This window comes from Ochotona princeps, chromosome 14 (assembly GCF_030435755.1).
Source record: "Ochotona princeps isolate mOchPri1 chromosome 14, mOchPri1.hap1, whole genome shotgun sequence".
Taxonomy (NCBI): Eukaryota; Metazoa; Chordata; class Mammalia; order Lagomorpha; family Ochotonidae; genus Ochotona; species Ochotona princeps.
The window spans coordinates 62,525,935-62,543,687 of NC_080845.1; the positions used below are offsets into that span (position 1 = coordinate 62,525,935).

Below are 17,753 nucleotides of genomic sequence, written 5' to 3' on the forward strand. Positions count from 1 at the left end.
TTCAACTAGCCCGCCTGTGAACATACCTGGGACCTGCCCTTTCCCCTGGGCTCCTCAGGGATAACCAGCCTGCTTCTCTAGTGCTTCCCACCCCCTGTGCTGTCCACTGGGGCCCCCTGCACTCCCTGCATCACAGACAGGTCAGCCTAACCCCAACCTGTGTCCAGGAGGGTGAGCTCAGGTCACTCAAGTTCATGGACAGGGCCTGCTAGGGCACAGCAGGTCCAGACTCGTTCGATGTCACTGCTCATGTTAGGTCACTGCCTTCCGCTGCATTTGGCTTCCGGCTCAGAGCATGACCTGTGGATTGCCAACACTGTCCCGTGTCACCCGGCATGCTAACTGGTCTTGTCACCACCCAACCAGTCGCCATGGCCAAGAGTAGTGACTGACAGGTTGGAGGAGCTGAGGCCACAGCCGCTGAGCTGATCTCACCATGCCTTACTCTCCTGTCTATACATTGAGATTATGATACATACTTCACGTATAGAACAGCACCTGCCTCATAGCAACAGAGGTCGTTATTGATGTTGTTCTCTGTGTGGTAAACTGCTCAGCATCCTTCAGCACCCAGCTAGAATGTTGCCCTGTGTCTCTGTCTCACTCCAGCATCAGCAGGCTCATTGGCCTGTGGGGATTTCAGGACATGGGGTCCACAGCAGGGCTCCGGCAGCCACTGGGTTCTCAGTAGCTCCCCTTGGCTCTTGGTTGTTGCTGTTGTGCTTCGGCCTGAGTCCCGTGTGTCTTGCAGGAGAAAATGCACAAGCTCTTGGAGGTGTACGAGCAACTGGGCGGAGAGGAAGACATCGTCAACCCAGCCAACGAGCTGATCAAGGAGGGCCACATCCAGAAGCTGTCAGCCAAGAACGGCACAGCCCAGGACCGCCACCTCTTCCTGGTGAGCTGGGTTGCCGGCTCGGCCAGAGTGCCCCTGCTCCTTGCTTGGCCCCATGGTAGCACCTACAGAGCCCGACAGCCTAACGACATGGCTCTTCATGGTTGTCAGAGACCCCCAGGACCCACTGGGAGGGGTCACATATAGCCTGGTTGCTTCATATCTACACAACAAACCTTAATGAGCAGTACTGCCCACAGTGCTGCAAGTGTCTCATGCTACTCTGTCTTAAATCCAACATCCTTGCTCTCCCACATCTGCGTCTATTGGAACTTGGCCCCCTCCAGCTTACAGCAGCCAGGAGCGAGGAGGGAACTGTAGCCATACACATGTTTCGGATTTCAACTAGCCCAGAACCAAGCTCTGGCCTGGAAGGAGGGAGAAGGAGAGACCTTACATGGGCGTCCAGGGGCTTTTCTGTTTTCCCCTAGCATCTGTTCTTGTTCTTTTTTTTTTTTTTTTTTTTAAGATTTATTTATATTTTGTTGGAAAGTCAGATATACAGAGAGGAGGAGAGACAGAGAGGAAGATCCTCCGCCTGCCAATTCACTCCCCAAGCAGCCACAACAGCTAGAGATGAGCTAATCCAATGCCAGGAGCCCGGAGCCTCCTGTGGGTCTTCCACATGGGTGCAGGGACCCAACATCCTGGCCCATCCCCGACCACCCCCCTTCCAGGCCACAAGCAGGGAGCTAGGTGGCAAGCCAGGATTATCACCGCAGCCCAAATGGGATCCCAGCATGTGCAAGGTGGGGACTTTAGCCGCTAGGCTACTGTGCTGGGCCCTATTCTTTCTTTGAAAGATTTGTTTTGATTGTTGTTCTCAAGATTTATATCCAGTAGAAGCCACATCTGCTCTAGAGTTCTGAGTTCTAACAAGCGCAGTCACTGCAACCACCACAGAGTTACAGAATGACTCAGTCGCCACGCTCCCCGCCCCCAGTTCCCCGTCTGGTCTGCTTGTGGCTCAGCCCCTGCAGCCCCTGCAGCCCCTGCCTGGCCACTGCTGCTTTCTTCTCTATTTCTGTCATTTTGCCCTTCCCAGAAAGCCACAAGGTAGGTCCAGCACGGACAGTGTACTGAAGAGTTGCCGTGTTGGTGCACACGTCTACAGCTGCTGCAGGAGTTCTGTCTTCGTGTTCCACAGTTAGGCCATGCTCACGGCAGACAACCTGAAAAGCAGAGATCGGATGAACAGAAAACTCGTATCTAGCAACTCCCCACTCAAATGTGACCATAGCAAAAATGGCTGTGCACGTCTTTTTAAGATATGCGTCCCTTTGTGACTTGAAATAAACCAAAAAGGCCTGTGTGGGGGGCACTCACCTTGCCATTTCCCCTGCAGCTCAACAGCATGATTCTCTACTGCGTGCCCCGACTGCGACTCATGGGTCAGAAGTTCAGTGTCCGGGAGAAGATGGACATCTCTGGCCTACAGGTGAGCCCCTTCCTCAGAAACCCACCCATGGAAAGGGGAGCACACAGGGATGACGCGGCCCGGGTTCTGGCTGCAGACACTCATCGTGACTGAGGTAGTGTCAACCATCACCTGGCCCTGGCATCCCGGACTGGGTGGCCGGAATCCCTCTCTCTGCCTGACACACCTGTCAAGTTGCTGCTAGGCTGCTGAAGGATGACTTCGGGGGCTACAGGAAGCCAGGATCAGGGCTGAGCTGTGACCTCAGGGGCCCTGTTTGCAGAGAAAGTTGAAGCCCTGAGTTGGGGTGTAGCTCTGCTTGCCCTGCCTGTTCCTGGGACCCAAGGCCTCCCCTCTTCTGCGCCATCTTGGAGTCAGAGGAAGGTTCTAAGACACCATATGGAGGGTCTTGCATGACCCTTGTCAGTGCTGTTCCCTGTATTTAATCATATCAAAAAGTAGGATTTTACTTAAATAGCATCAAAAACTTCCTTCTTACCCTGAAAGGTTCTAAGTCCAGGTTGAAAATGTTACCATTAAAAGTAATGACTATAGAAAATATACCTCTTCCCGTGGTTAGAAGAAGCCATCTGTGCGAGTTTCTCTGTAGGAAGTCTTCCTTCATGTGACCTGATATGTTAATGCAGAAGTTCTCAGGAGAGGGAAAGTACAGAGTTTCTGGCAAGTTCCAGTTTCCAACAGTCAAGGCTGGCCAGGTGGTCTGAAAATGCCCTTCGACCCTCAGGAGCAGTGCCCACCAAATGTTGTGTGTCCTTATCCTAATGGACAAGGACAGAATCTCAGAAGGCCCTTGGTCCTGCTGTGGCTCCAAGTACACCCATCCCTGGATGCTCAGACACCTGCAGGACGGCCAAGGCCAACCTGACCTCTCTTGTAAGACTCTCATTTCTCCGGAGAGAAACAATTACTTCAAGGCTACGGTGCCTGCAGGGAAAGGTCTGGGCTAATGGCAGCTGACTGAGGCTGCTCCTGCAGAAAGCCCAATGGGTGGCAATAGAGTTCCAAACACAGGATAAGAGATCCAGGCTCTGTTGGGCTGCTCAGATGGTCTGCTGTCCCCACAAGGAGCAGCTCATGTGGTGGATACAACAGTTACCCCGCACCATGACCCTGAACTTGGAGTTGAGGGCCACTCCAACCCCACATCAGCTCCCTAGGAGGCAGAGAAGAAGAGGCCAGAGTTAGGGAACTGCTAAAGTAACCAGCTTGTTTTCCTCTGTATTGGGCGTTTATCCTGTACTGCAGGTACGAGACACTGTGAAGCCAAATGCAGCCCACACCTTCATCATCGTGGGGAAGAACAGGTCGCTAGAGCTGCAGGCTCGGTAGGTGTGGGCTGTCCCTGTGCCCACTGCGGGGTGAGCACCCTTGACCCAACACTTTAGCAAGCAGCTTCTTTTTCAAAACAGGATGCCCTTGTGATGCATTTTTATTCATTTATTAAGTTTAATATTTCACAGTGCCAAAGGAAACCAAAAAAAATAGGCTTCTGCCCACTCTTAATTCCCTGGGCCTGGCAGACATTCTAGCAGTCTCTTGAGTTTCCTTGCAGAGTTTTCTATGCACATACATATGAGCTGCTTCTAAAATAGCAAATGCTGTTTACTTCCTGGACTGCTCTGCATCTTGGCTTTTTGCAATTAATTCACCAGGAGTCACCCCATATCCATGCACCTTATCCTAAAGCAGCATAACTCCCTCACAAGAACCAGCCAGCATCACGGCTCTACTGTGTCTTCCATTGTGGTGTTGCAGCAGCCCTTGACCCCATGACTCCAGTCCTGCCTGCCCCTCCGCCATGCCCTTGGGCTTCTGCACATGTGTGCCATCGTGTCCGCTGAATTCCCCCTCTGCCTGAGGCCTGTGGGCCTCACGGCCTTTGGCCTGTGGGAAACTTGTGCAGACATGTTTCAGGTAATGCCTGCCTGGCACTTGGACTGGCAGCATGTGATCTCATCTCACTTCTCTCCAGCGATGGCAGACTGTGTGTTGCCTGCAAAGGGCCAGAGAGGCTGTGGTCAGCATCTGCTATGGGGGTGGTCTGCAGCCCACACCTGGCCCTCATCTGGCCAGGAGCTGCTTCAAGCACTGAGCTGCATTTGTGAGCCAGTGAGCAGTGAGGCGTGTGCTGTGGGGGTGAGAGGGTACTTGTAGTCCATGTCCACAACTGGATTGCCAACATGCTGTCTTGTTTTTACAGCACTGAAGAAGAGAAGAAAGAATGGATTCAGGTGAAGCCTCTAAAGCATCCAAACAGCCACATGACCAAGTCATTGGGCATTGTGGCCACATCATGTTAGAATACACAAGGGATGGCCCCATGACTCCAGCCTCACCCACCCAGGCACGGTGTCCTGATGTGAGGCAGAGGGCTCCAAGTGTCCTCCAGACACCACGGTCTTTCCCATCCATTAGCCTGTTCAAGGCCTTGCATAAGTAAATAGACTTGGCGGGGTGGAGACGGAGACAGGGTGTATATCCCATCCCCGGTTGGGTCTCCTCTGGATAGCTCCTAGGGAGTGTTAAGTCATCAGCCAAGGGCAACTAAGATGGCCAGGGGTCCAGGTGGTGCTCTGTCCTCATCCTTGGCCGACTGTGCCCCCAGCCCTGCCCCCTGCTCCCTGATGACGACACAGCGTGCCTTTGCCTTGTGCTCAGGTCATCCAGGCCACCATCACGAAGCACAGGCAGAACAGCGAGACCTTCCGGGCCTTCAGCAGTGCCTGCAGCCTGGACGAGGACCCCAGCCCTGCTCCAGACCTGCCTGTGAGTCAGCAGTCTGCCGCAGGAAGGATGGGAGGGACGCTGGAATGCCCTGTTGGCCAACAAGCAGAGGGCATGCCTGCGGACGTGGAGACTGTCACTGCTCCCCACTTTCTGAGCACCCATGTGGGCATTGCTGGGCACCCAGAGACTGAACTCAGTGTGAAAGAAGTGCTTTTCTGCTGGTTTTTCTGTTTGTTTTTTGACATCTGATGCCTCCTGCACAATAGCCGCAGGCATGCAGGGCCCTGATCACATGATCTCCCTATGGAACTAGCCCTGCCTGCACACTGTCTAGTCTGGCTATAGCTGCAGGTGCCTTCCACTGTTGTATTTTCTCTCCAAATGCCCCTGTATCCCTAAGACATCAACTCAGATCCCCTTGGGGGAGTAGCTGTGTCCCCTCTGGAGTCTCCCTGGGTCCCCCCAGAGGTGGGATACTCTGCAGGAAGACGTGGATATGACATGAGGCAGATTCCTGCCAAGCCAGGGCCACCCTCCCCCCTGGCTCCTGGGCAACCAGGGAGAGAAGATGGAAGGGTTGGGGGAACGGAACAGATGGCACACTAGTAATAGCAAGGATACCCAGGGACAGATGCCCAGGAAAGGTGACCCACCCAAGCCTGTGTGAGCACTGAGCACAACTTGAGGATGAAGGTCTTCTGCCTCCTGCCTCTTTCGCTGTGCCCAGCCCAGCCTGGCCCAGCGAGCCAGGTCCCAGCCCGAGGCTGGCTCTGCCCTCCCTGAGGCCTCACAAGATTCTGCCCACAGCTTTATCTTGCTCACCATCAGCTCACCTTTTCTGCTCCCTGGACAGATGACTTTTGAAAGAAAACTGTGCACAGTCCCTGGGAGGAAGATTCCCACGGCCTCCCTGAGTGGGGCTGATGTGGGAATGAAGACAGTGAGCAGGGGTGCTCTTCACTCACAGGGCCTGCTCTGCCAGGAAGCTGCACACTCCTTCCGCACACTGGAAAGCTGGGGCTGCCAGGGTTCCAGGAGGGAGATTCCCAAGGGCTCTCATCACTGTGAGGCAAGCTGTGACTTAGAGACTCCCCATGAAGGGGCGTGCGTGGGACAAATGCAGCAGGTGTCACCTGGCAGCACTCAGGGAGGTCAATGTGGCCAAGGACCTCTTCTTACTGTGCCTCTCCATCCCTTTCAGATGACGAGTGCCAGCTCCGTGGAACCGACAGCAGCCATCAACAGCAGCAGGAGTTCCATGGGGGTGAGTGGCCACATCCAATAATCAGCAGGGGCAAGGTAGGGGAGGAGAGGAGAGCAGAGATAGGACAGGTGATTCCCTGTGCCCGGAGTCTGGGGGTGGGAATGGGCAGAGGAATTTGAGATCAGGCCCTGGGGACTCAGACCTGGCTAGGGTTGCTGCTCATGGGAGCCCGAGGCTACAGGTGTATCATACCTGGGCCAGGAGTGCACTTGTAAGACTTTCCCCATCTCCATGCATGGTTCTGCTCTTGCGCGGGTGAAGAGGTGCTAGCTCCTGAAGTGGGGCAATAGTACCAAGAAGACAAGTCCAGCCCCAGCCTCCAGCCCCTGTATCCCCAAGATACAGGCACCTCCCACCTGCCTCCGTCTATGTTCTCAACCTCTCAAACAGCACAGCCTTCCAAAGCAGGACCACGTCCCACCACCCGCCCCCCAGGGACTGGCCCTGAGGCCTTCAGTGAGGACCATCACCCTCCTTGTGACATGGGAGAGTCAACAGGGGGAGCCACATGGCTGCCAGTCATGTGAGCATTAGTCCCTGTCAACTCTCAGCCATCACTGATGGAGACCCAAATGCTGTTCCACCTAGGGGCAACTGCTGTGCCCACGCGCACCATGACGCCTTCCTGGGCTAGCTGTCCTGAGTGCCATACCACGCACAGGGGCTCCTTCTCCCCAGGAGGTCTTGGGAATCCCACTTTGCAACACAGTCCCATGTTCTTTTCTCCAAGGCTGTCTCCCTGTATAGGCCGGCTGCTTTGTTCCTATAAGGGAGTAGTGGAGGAAGCCAATGTATAAAGACAAAAGTTTTATTTAGATCACAGTTTCGGAGGTTCAAGGCCCAGATGGCCTGGCACAGTCTTTGGCTCTGGCCAGGAGCCCTTGGTGGTTATGCAGACAATGCCCAGGGGACTCCAGAGGCAGGTCTGGAAGCAGAGGGTGCTGTAGCCAGAGGGGCTGTCCCTCACGCGAGTATCCAAGCAGTCAAGTGAGCACTGCCTAGGCCTACCCCTAATGACCTAAGGACCAGCAACACCACCCTGCAGCCCATGGGTCGCTGGGGGACCTTGGCAAAGCCCCTCTCTTGTACTGGCTCTCTCTTCTCTCACCTTTAGACATGCACCCATGCACACATGCTCCCAACCCTTGCTCTGTCTTGGGCGAGTATGGACCCAGCTGGACAAGGCCTAGCACAGCTGCTGCCTCAGCCAGCAGGTCTCCACCAATCACGAGTTCTCAGTGCATGTGCCCCCTGCCCTGTTCTCACAGCCACTCTGGGTTTTCTTCCTGGCCACCCTATTTCATGAAGGAGGGATAAGGCTTAAGGCACTGAGGTGAGCTGGCCTGGAGATTGTAAGGGAGGTAGGTGGAGGCTGGCTGGGAGACAGGGCTGTCCTGGGATGGCAAGGGGCCTGGGAGCTGGGTGGCTGTCCCTGTTTTACAGCCATCTCACAGTCCCAGGGCAACACTGCTGCCAGTATCTGTGATCTGGATCTACAGGAGGTCGTTCTCCCAAGTGGGTGTGTCTGGATGGACCTGCCCCCTTCCACAGCCTGAGCTTTCCCAGGCAGGGCTAATGAGGCTTCGGGGAGGGCCTTCAAAGTCAGCTCCCAATGGCCCAGAGGAGGGGCTGCTGCCCAGCCTCTGCAGACGAGACCAGTGCCCCGAGGCCAGACCTCCTTCAAACTGAAAACCAGGAAGTCTGAGTGCAGCATGGGCAGCCTTTGAGGGAAGCAAAACTCTGAATTCCTGCATGACTTCCTGTGTTGGCTCCTTCTGGCTGCCTGCTTCCCGTACCCTCCCAGCGATGCCCTGGTCTTTCTTCCACCAGGCCGCAGGACCTTGGTACGTGCCGTATGACCCCTGCCAAGGGTCAGTGCTGCCACATGAACCATCCCCTCGGCAAATCCACGTATAAGGCTGGCCCTGCCCCAGACCCACATGCTCCTGCCATCTCCTTTCTGGAGCCACAAGATAAACTGTGCTCATGGATACAGTGACAGAGCCAGACGTGAGCTTCAGGGGGCACAGGCTCCCGGGGACACCGTGGTCACATGTAAGCAGGGTGGACTCCCTTCATCTCTGTGACAGTGCCTTTGGACTCTGTCCACTGACCCTCTTCCCCACTTCCCACCTAGCCCATAGGCCCTGGGAATGCAGGGCAACTGCAGGAGCTGGATCCTTGGTCAGGGAAAGAAGGTTCTGGGCCTTTTGTAGGAGCCTGGGGCCCCAGGGGAATCAGCACAAGCAATCTATGTGTAGGGTGGGATCCCATGGCAGAGGCTGATGTTGGGGGTGGGGAATGGTTGATGACCAGATTAGAGAACTTTCTCTCCTGAAGGAACTTGGAAGGCCATATCTGAAAACATTTACTCTGAGAGAAGACAGAGGCTTAGAGCTGGCCCTGGTGTGAGGACTCCGGCAGGTGCCAACCCCTGGAGTGGTTTCCCCCTGGGCAGGAGGATCAGAGAGGCTGTGTCAGGGGCCTGCAAGTCACACAGGGGCTGCTCCTGGAGCCTCCTGAACACTTGCCGTGGCTGACCCAGCTGTGCTCTGCCCACTGTCCCGCCCCCATGCTGGCTCTTTTCCTGCCAAGAGTCTCAGCCTTGCACAGGTTACACTATGTGAAGCACTCCATAGCTGGGTACTTGGGGTCCCAGTTCAAGTTCAGGTCTCCTAGTCTCTATGCCTTCACCCACACCAAGCAAGGCCACCAATCCACCCACAAACAGCCAAATACCGCCAGACCTGCTGCTCTGGAGGGCCTCTCTGGCTCCCCGTGGACTTGGCTGCCTGATCTGGCCAGATGTACCGTGACCACTTGCCCCAAGCAGAGCTGAGCTGGGTTCAGAACTTGTTGGACACAGGACACCTCAGTTCACATCTGGGCACAGAGGGTAAGCAGGGCAGGCTAGTTCACGCAAGGGGCACAGAAACAAGTTTCAAATCAGATGCTGAAAAGAGCGATCTTTGCTCCATGATGACAAACTGAAGCTTTCTTTTAACACCTTTGATGTGGAAAACAGATGGCTCCATGGTGCAATGGTTTCATTTCCTGAGCCCTGATTTCTTCAGCATCCAGCTGTTGTAAGACCCTCTTTCCCAAGAGAAGCTTAACTCCAATCAGGAAGTTTTGTAAGGGGCCTTACAGAATTCAAAGACTTCCCCATAATGCAAAAATCAAGTCATATTTAGCAGAAGTACAAGATCCCAGAGCCAGTGGGCCTTCCAGGGTCCCAGACCCACCCTGGGTCATATGCATACATGCACACACATCCTGGGCGATGCTCACACATCCCCAAGAGCCACTGAGACAACTGCCTTGGCCCCCAGCAGGCTGAGCCAAAGCTGTTCCACAACTTTTGAGCTGCCTCTCTTGAATGGGGTCCCCTGCTCTGTGCCCACGCCCAGGCTGCAGATAGAACTGTCCCCAAGGACCAGGACTCACCTGCTGGGTTGGAAAACCCTCGCCCTGAAGGACAGCGTTGGAAATTTGGGGCTCTTTGGGATGGTCCCTCATTTGGCCAGTCACTATGGAAGCCACAGTTTCCTTTTTTTTTCTGGAAACACAGGGCCTGATCTTCCTGCCACTCAGAAAATGGAATCTCTTCCTCTGTTCAGCCTGACTGCTCATTCCAGGAAAAGCGTAACAGGCTGAGCGCAGTTGGCTTGGAGACCTGTTCCTAACCATGTGTTGTGTTCCTTGTTCTCTGCTGTGTACAAGTGTAGCTGGACCTTGGTGCTAGTAGCTGGCATGGTCGGGGACAAAGCCACCCTGGGGTGGGTGCAGCACTGTGGTGCTCAGCACCTGGGCACCTGTGCAGAACCCTTCTGAGTGCTCAGCTCTGCTGCCACCTGCAGGAGGCCTGCCTGAGGAAGCAAGTCACAGGATCTAGGCAATATCCAGCCGCATGCTACCCCTTTGCCCCTGGAACTGCCCACTGACCTTAGGCCAAGAACAGGCCTCGTGAGACCTCGAGAACCCAGCCCTGGTCCACGTGCCTGAGTTCATCAAAACCTTCCCTCCACCCTCTTATGGACCAGCTCCTGCCTTGAAGTGACACCCTGGTGACCTCCGTGGTTTCCTATGTACTCACCCACTCAGCAGTGCTGGGTCTCTGCCCTGGTTCCTGAGAATGGCGCCTGGGGGTCCCAGTTACCAACCAGCTCTCCCTCCCAGGCTCCCAGAGTTCTTACCTGGGTAACAAAGACGGTGAGTGCCCTGGGGGGGTAGGCAAGGTAGAGGCTATCAACATGGCCTCCTTCCCTCTCTAACCCACTCCTTCTCATTGGTCCCATCCCTGCCTCCTCAGGCACATTTGGGTCCTACAAAGAAGTCCTGCAAAGCAGTCATAAGGGAGAAGCAATGTGAGGGCTGGAGACCGTGGGGAAGATGTGGACGTGGAAGGTGACTGATTTGCCTGTTGGGTCCACCTGGGATCTTGGAGCCTGGACTGTGGTTCTGACACGAGGTCACCTGCAAGGGGGGCCATCTTATACCCATGTCCTCATCCAGGGTCCCTGTCACTCTGCCTCGCTCCCAGGGTCTCCATGCTGCACAGTGGTAGATCCCCTAGTGGATACAGTGAGGGTGTGTAGCTCTGGGCAGAATTTGCATCTGAGGCATTTAGATCTTTTTGCTGGGACCACCTTATCAAAAACCCTGTGACCTAAACAAAGGATGTTTCCCCCTCTGCAGTTGTGGAGCCTGGAAGTCCAGCAGCCAGATATGGGCAGGGTTGTGGCCTCCAGAGGCCTCTGTCCTCCACTCGGAGAGAGTACCTTGCCCTCTGCTCCTAAGGATGCTAGTCACGTTGGGTTAGCATCCACCCTAAAGACCCCATGGAACCTTAATCACTTCTCTGCAGGTCCCATCTCCAGACACTTCCCACTCTGAGGTCCTGGGGGTGAGGGGGTGGAGACACAGCTCAGTTCATCTCAGTTTTCAACCCCCAAATGACACTAAGCCCTTTTCTGGCTCCCCCCACCCCCAACCACATCACCTCTTCCTCTTGAAACCTACAAAACTCACATGAGACATTTGCTTATAGCTCACTTAGTTGAGCGTTTTGGTTGTGGATGCTTGGATTCATGTGGAGAGTCAGGGATGGGGTGACAGGACAGGGCACATCTCTATGTCAAAAACTCCACCTTCCTGCTGATCCCTGTCTGCCACCCCAGCACACACACAGTTTTTCTTGCCCGTAGTATTTTAAAAACAAATCCAAAACCTTATTTTGCTGTGAAACACTACTGATCAGCAGCCTGTTTTAGCTTGCTTGGTTCTATACAGAAAACAACATCCCTGGGCCTGTGCCCTGGAGAGGTTGAGATCAGCGTGCTGTGGGGCAGTTCTAGCTCTGACATCCTGGAGAAATTGATAAACATCTTTGGCCTGCCTCAAAGCCTCCTTTAGGGCTGTTTGGCGTGTGCACAGTGAGGAGCCTGGAGCAAGGCTCATTTCCCAAGAGGAAGGGGAGATTAACACTGAGATGGGCAATGAGTGGGCTAGGAGGCAGTCTTGTCCACAGTGGTACATTTTGGGGGTTCAGGGTCCGTTTGTTTTTATCTGGAAGGCAGAGTCACATAGACACAGAGAGGGAGAGTCAGATCACCTTTTACATGCTGGTTTGCTCTTCAAATGGCTGTAACATCTGGAGCTGGGCTGGTTCAAAGTCCAGAACCTGGAGCTTCTTTCGGGTTTCCCACGTGGGTACAGGAACCCAAGGATTTGAGTCATCCTCCTCTGCTTTCCCAGGCACATTAGCAGGGAGCTGGATCTAAATTGGATCAACCAGGACTTAAGCCAGTGCCCATATTGGATGCCAGCCCTGCAAGTAGTTCAGACTACTATAACACAACTCTGACCCTTCACATTCCATTTTAACAGGAACGGGTAACTAGCTGGTTGTTCATAATGACCAGGATTTCATGTACTGGAATGAGACTTAGGTCCCATGGAGCAGTTACTCCATTTTATGGATGGAGAAACTGAGGCTCAGGAGAAGCAGCTCATTTGGGATCTTCTGGCAGATGTGGGCAGAGCAAGAACTTCTGTCCTCACTTTATAGCACTCACAGTCAGACAGGGCAAGCAGCCTCAGGGGAGCATGCTCCCTGCTAGAGGGATTCCTAAAGCAGCATGGGAAACGATGAGACATGGGGGCTAGCTCACCGCCTGGATGGCCCCACCTGTGGGCACGGGGTGGACATGTGTGTTCATACAGATGTCATTCTTGGCAAGCTGTGGATGTCCCCAAGTGCCCAGCACAGAGCAGGCACACATGATGAGAGACGGAACTTGGTTGGCACCCTGGTCCTCAGAACTGGGCCACCAGCAAGGCCCACTGCTGCCCGAGTGGCTTGTCCTCCAATTTTCTCATTCCCTTTGTCTCAGATGAATCCGTTGGCCTGGTTGTTCCAAACATGGTCTTGGTCCACTTGCAGTCTCGCTGGGCATGGCTTCCAGGGGCCGGCTGGGAAGGGATGGGCTGCCTGGTCCTTGACCTCATTCCCTTTGGCACGGTCCCCTCTGGCCCTGAGCATGTGTCATCAGGTCATCAGAGGGCAGGACACAGCTCATGGCAGCTGTTTGCTCCCTTGTAGCCGGATCCCAGAAAGTTGTCCAATAGGAGCAGACGTGACAAGGAGAAGCAGAGCTGTAAGAGCTGTGGGGAGACCTTCAACTCCATCACCAAGAGGAGGCATCACTGCAAGCTGTGTGGAGCGGTGAGTCCATGGCCAGGGAGGGAGGGCGTGGCACAGAGGGACAGGCGGCCATGTCTGTGCCAGGTGGCCCCTGGATGTGACAGACACAGGCCACATTTCTTGGGTCAGCTCTGCTGTCTAACTAACACTGCTGCTGAGAATGTTTGGGTTTGGGACCGCAAGGCTGCAGATAACCTGGAAAACAAGGCCACAACGGTGACCACGTGGCTGCAGCAGGTGCACCACATGGCCCATCTGCCTTGGTCTGGAGTTCCCCTGGCATGAGGGCTTGCCTCCAACTTGTCCCCTAGACACAGGCCACCTCCTTCCTCCTCAGTCAGCCTCCGAGTCTTGACTCCTTACTCAGTACCCAGTGTGAAAGCAGCCATGCGCACTGGGCATCCCAATGTTTAAGGCTGACATTCAGCACAGACATCTGTGCTGCGCACCCATGTCAGCACAGAGCTGCCTCGGAGCGGTTTTCCAACGGGCACCAGCAGCCCAGGCCTCGGCTGGAGCTCAGTGCAGTGTGATTGCTTCTTTTAGTTCAAAACATGTTACTAACACATAGTTAACACGTAACTATGGGTACAGTGTGACATTTCTCCTTTCTTGTGCTCCTACAATCATTTTTAAGATTTAACAATCTGTAACATTTTTGTCATCTGTACTTCCTATGTAGATGTTAACTTAAAAAAAATTATTTGAGGTGCCCCAGTGTTGTGACATAGCAGGCTGTCTTGTGTTTGTGATGCTGGCATCTCGTGAATGCTGATTCCAATCTCAGCTGCTTCACTTTCCATCCATCTCCCTGGTAGTGCACCCCAGAAAGCAGTGGAGGATGGCCCATCTCCTTGGGTCCTTGCACCCACATGGGAGATCTGGAAGAAGCTCTGTTCTCCTGGCTTCAGCTTGGCCCAGCCCTGGCCGTTTGGGGAGTGAACCAGTGCACAAAAGATTTGTCTCTCTCTTTCATTAATGTATTTGTACTTATTTAAAAGGTGAAATTACTGCGTGCATGCTGGTACACTGGCCAGGCTGGGAAGGACTCAGCTGGCTACGCCCAAGGTAGAGGCAGCAATGATCTCCAGGCTCCCCAGGGCATGTGGGGTCAGGAAGGCCCAGGAGGCTGTCCAGGGAGAGACAAGCATCTCAGGAGAGGAGGGCCAAGCGGGAAGACTCACAGCAAGGAGGCCAAGGTTGGCCAAGGACACATGAATGCCACCGGCAGATGAGAGAGGGGATCCTGCCAGGCAGAGGAGGGACCGTGGACTAGGGAAAGATCAGCAGAGGAAGCGAAACTGAGGCAGAAGAGACGGAGCTAATGGATGGGCTGCAGCTGGTGAGGGCCTGGGTACTGAGTGCTCTGGCTGCCAGTGGGCAGCACCTCTTGGCTTGGTTTCCACACACCATGCACTTTTGTTGATCATACCACCTCCCATGAGTAAACGGCAAGTTCTTTTTTTAATATATATATATATATAATATTTACTTATTTTTATTGGCAAGGCAGATTTAGAGAGGAGAGGCAGACAGAAAAATCTTCCATCTGCTGCTGGTTCACACCCCAAATGGTTACAATGGCTGGAGTGGAGCTGAGCTGAAACCAGGCACCAGGAGCTTCTTCTAGGTTTTCCATGTGGATGCAGGGTCCCAAGGACTTGGGCCATCCTCCACTGCTTTCTCATACTGTAAGCAGGGGGCTGGATGGAAAGTGGAGTGGCCAGGACATGAATGGTGCCATGTGGGATGCGGGCATTGCAGCTAGGGGCTTAGCCTGATGTACCTCAGCACCGGCCTCCATTGAGAGCTCTGTCCTTGGTGTGGTGAGCAGTGCGGCAGTGGACAGTGTGCAGAAGTGGAATCGCTGGTCCCACTGTGGTGGGGTTCAGTGTTCTGAGGACACGACTCCCCCAGTGCTGCACCACAGAGCCTCCCCGCAGCAGCACACGGGTTCTGCTCTTCCTCATCCTCTCCAACACGTGCTTCCTTGTCTGGGGAGACAGCCTCCTGAGGGCTGAGGCTCTGCCGGCCATCCGCTGATGACTGGAGACATGGATGTCGTCATGTGTCTGGCAGCTGCTCCTGCTCTTTTTTTTTTTTTTTAAGATTTATTTATTTTTACTGGAAAGGCAGATTTACAGAGAGGAGAGATAGAGAAAGATCTTCCATCCACTGGTTCACTCCCCAGTGGCCGCAGTGGCCAGAACTGAGCTGATCTGAAGCTAGGAGCCAGGAGCCTCTTCCAGGTCTGCCATGTGGGTGCAGGGTCTTGAGGACTTGAGCTGCTTTCCCAGACTATAAGCAGGGAGCTGGATAGGAAGTGGAGCAACTGGGACATGAATCAGTGCCCATATGAAGTCCCGTGCTTGGGAGTGGAGCATAAGTCAGTTGAGCAGTCACATCTCTTCTGTACACACAGACTCCTGGACTCTGGGTTGGGCGATGGCAGGTCCTGGGTGCCCAGGGACCCAGCCTCAGTCTCTGCCTTCAGGCAGGGCTTGCCCCCTCCCCACCTCCCTCTGAGAGCTGGGGTCTCAGCAACCATCCATCTTGCAGGTCATCTGTGGGAAGTGCTCCGAGTTCAAGGCCGAGAACAGCAGGCAGAGCCGTGTCTGCAGAGAGTGTTTCCTGACCCAGCCAGCAGCTCCTGCCAGCCCCAGCCCCGAGCCTCCTGTCCAGGCCAAGCAGAGCCCAGCAGAGGTGAGTGTGCCCCGACCCCGGCTTCAGCTGAGTCCACTCCCAGGACTGCCCTGGCAGGGGGTCCAGTAACCTCTGGAGCCTGGTGCGCCTGGGCTCAGCCTCTGGCCCTGCCCCACCTCCTCCAAAGGTGGAGTCACTCTTTAACCTGTCTCCTATGTCACCAGAAGCTGCCTGCTGCGGACTCCCAGCCCAGCCTTCTCTGTGGCCCCCTTCGGCTGTCAGAGGACGGGACGACCTGGAGTGAGGTGTGGGCCACCATCCCTGTGCTGGGCACCCAGGTGCTGCACCTGAGAAGAGGCGGCCAGGTGTGTGTTCTACCCCAGGCTGTGGGCTGGGGGTCCACTCTGCTCTGTCGGCCCAGCGCCTCAGGCCTTCAGTGACCTTGGTGACCCAGGGCCCCTGTGTGTGGCCAGCCTACTTGAGCAGTGTGATGTAGGACCCCGGTTATCCTCAGAAGCAACCCCAGGTCTCTGCCTGCAGGAGACAAGACCCCAGAGCCAGGCAGGGTTTGAATCAGGGCAGGCAGGTAGCATAGAGGACCAGCCCCTCCTTCTCGTGTGCATGCATTCATTCGTCCTGGGCAACCCAGGGGTTACAGAAAGTCACCTGGCCAGGGCTGTCCTCCCCCAGCTCTCCTGGAGTGAGGAGCCTGAGAGAGGCTGATGGAGGTGGGAAATCAGCGTGACCTCTGCATCTTCTGCTGTTGGGCGGTGGAGAGGTAGCCTCCCATCCCTCTGCTGACAGGGCAGCATAGAGAAGCCCCCCGAGGCCTGTCTGGCCTGGTACTGGCATGGACACTGGGGGTATCTGCTTGGAGGGCCCTGCTAACTCTTGCTCCTTCATTGCAGGATGGCCAACAGCTGTGCCCCATCCATCTCCCAGGCTGCACAGTGAGCGTGCCGGACCCTGTGGAGGGCCGCACGGTGGGGCACCTGTGCAAGCTGCAGCGGGGCCAGCAGTCCTGGTACCTGAGCGTGCCCTCTGCAGAGCTGCAGCAGCGCTGGCTGCAGGCCCTGAGTACCGCCGCACAGAAGGACCCAGCCCCGGACAGCTCAGGTATCTCGGAACCCCAACCACCGCTGGGCACAGCCGCTCCATAAACAGTCTACCAGCTCGGCCACACCACGCCAGGCCTGTGATATCGCAGGAAGTGGTGTCGGAAGCCACACGAGGGAACGAAGGGCACCCTGGACTGCTGAAGGTGGACCAACAGCCCAGAGCTTAGGGCACTTGATCCCTGAGGCTCTCGTCATGGTACAGAAGGGAAGCTGAGGCCCAGAGGAGCAGCCACTTGCTCAGCATAACACAACAAGGCCAAGAGCTCAGACTATGCTGCAGCCCCAGTGGTGTGGCCGGGCAGGGAGTGTGGGCACTCCCAGGGGAATGCCATCGTCGGAGTGGGCTATACTATGGATGCTGCCTCCAGGGAGGCGGACAGGGCTTTAGGGGGCTCCTGGCTGTCACCCCCAGGAGAGGCAAAGCCACATACCTCTGCCCATCCGTCAGCACCTGTGAATTGGACTGTGACCTGCTCTTCCCACTTGGCTCCCTGCTCTGCCTCTTCAGGGTTTCCACTCTCAGTGCACCATGGAGAGGCAGGGCTTCAACCTGCTCCCTCTGGCCATTGTTCCTACACAGCCACCTTGGACTGTGTGGCCACCAAGGAGACTTGTAGCTGGGCCCTGCGGGCAGCAGTGCCTATCTGCAGGAATAAATGCAGGATGTCACAGGTGTGCTTGACCTCCATGCTCCTTACTGGTCCCTCTGCAGTAGGGACCAGCAGCAGGCAAGCCCTGGGTACAGGAGGAGGGATAAAGCGCCTGAACCACGCAACGCATACGCCCTGCCTTGAGGGTGCATCCCCACCCCGCCCTGGTACCTAATGGCCAGCCTGTGCTCTGGAAATGAAGACACTGAAGATAGACCTGGGGGACATTAGGAAGGATGTGAAGGGGCTACTTGTCCCAGAGCTCAGGGACCTCTCAGAGAGGTAGCCTGAGGACCCCCAGCCCTGAGATGG

General features: G+C 55.3%; 1 protein-coding gene across 2 annotated transcripts in view; it reads left to right on the top strand.

The window, feature by feature from the left end:
- FGD3 (FYVE, RhoGEF and PH domain containing 3) overlaps nucleotides 1–17,464 on the top strand; it is a 43,604-nt gene extending 26,140 nt beyond the window's left edge. The window contains exons 7-16 of one of the 2 annotated variants that reach the window (XM_004598829.2): nucleotides 752–898; nucleotides 2,241–2,333; nucleotides 3,579–3,658; nucleotides 4,534–4,564; nucleotides 4,992–5,099; nucleotides 6,262–6,324; nucleotides 12,929–13,051; nucleotides 15,590–15,733; nucleotides 15,898–16,038; nucleotides 16,582–17,464. In XM_004598829.2, the coding sequence (XP_004598886.2) occupies nucleotides 752–898; nucleotides 2,241–2,333; nucleotides 3,579–3,658; nucleotides 4,534–4,564; nucleotides 4,992–5,099; nucleotides 6,262–6,324; nucleotides 12,929–13,051; nucleotides 15,590–15,733; nucleotides 15,898–16,038; nucleotides 16,582–16,833 (1,182 nt within the window). In that variant the 3' untranslated portion in view covers nucleotides 16,834–17,464. The remainder of the gene's footprint in view (nucleotides 1–751; nucleotides 899–2,240; nucleotides 2,334–3,578; nucleotides 3,659–4,533; nucleotides 4,565–4,991; nucleotides 5,100–6,261; nucleotides 6,325–12,928; nucleotides 13,052–15,589; nucleotides 15,734–15,897; nucleotides 16,039–16,581) is intronic. The other variant, XM_058672948.1, reaches the window with a different exon arrangement.
- Nucleotides 17,465–17,753: the final 289 nt, after the last annotated feature.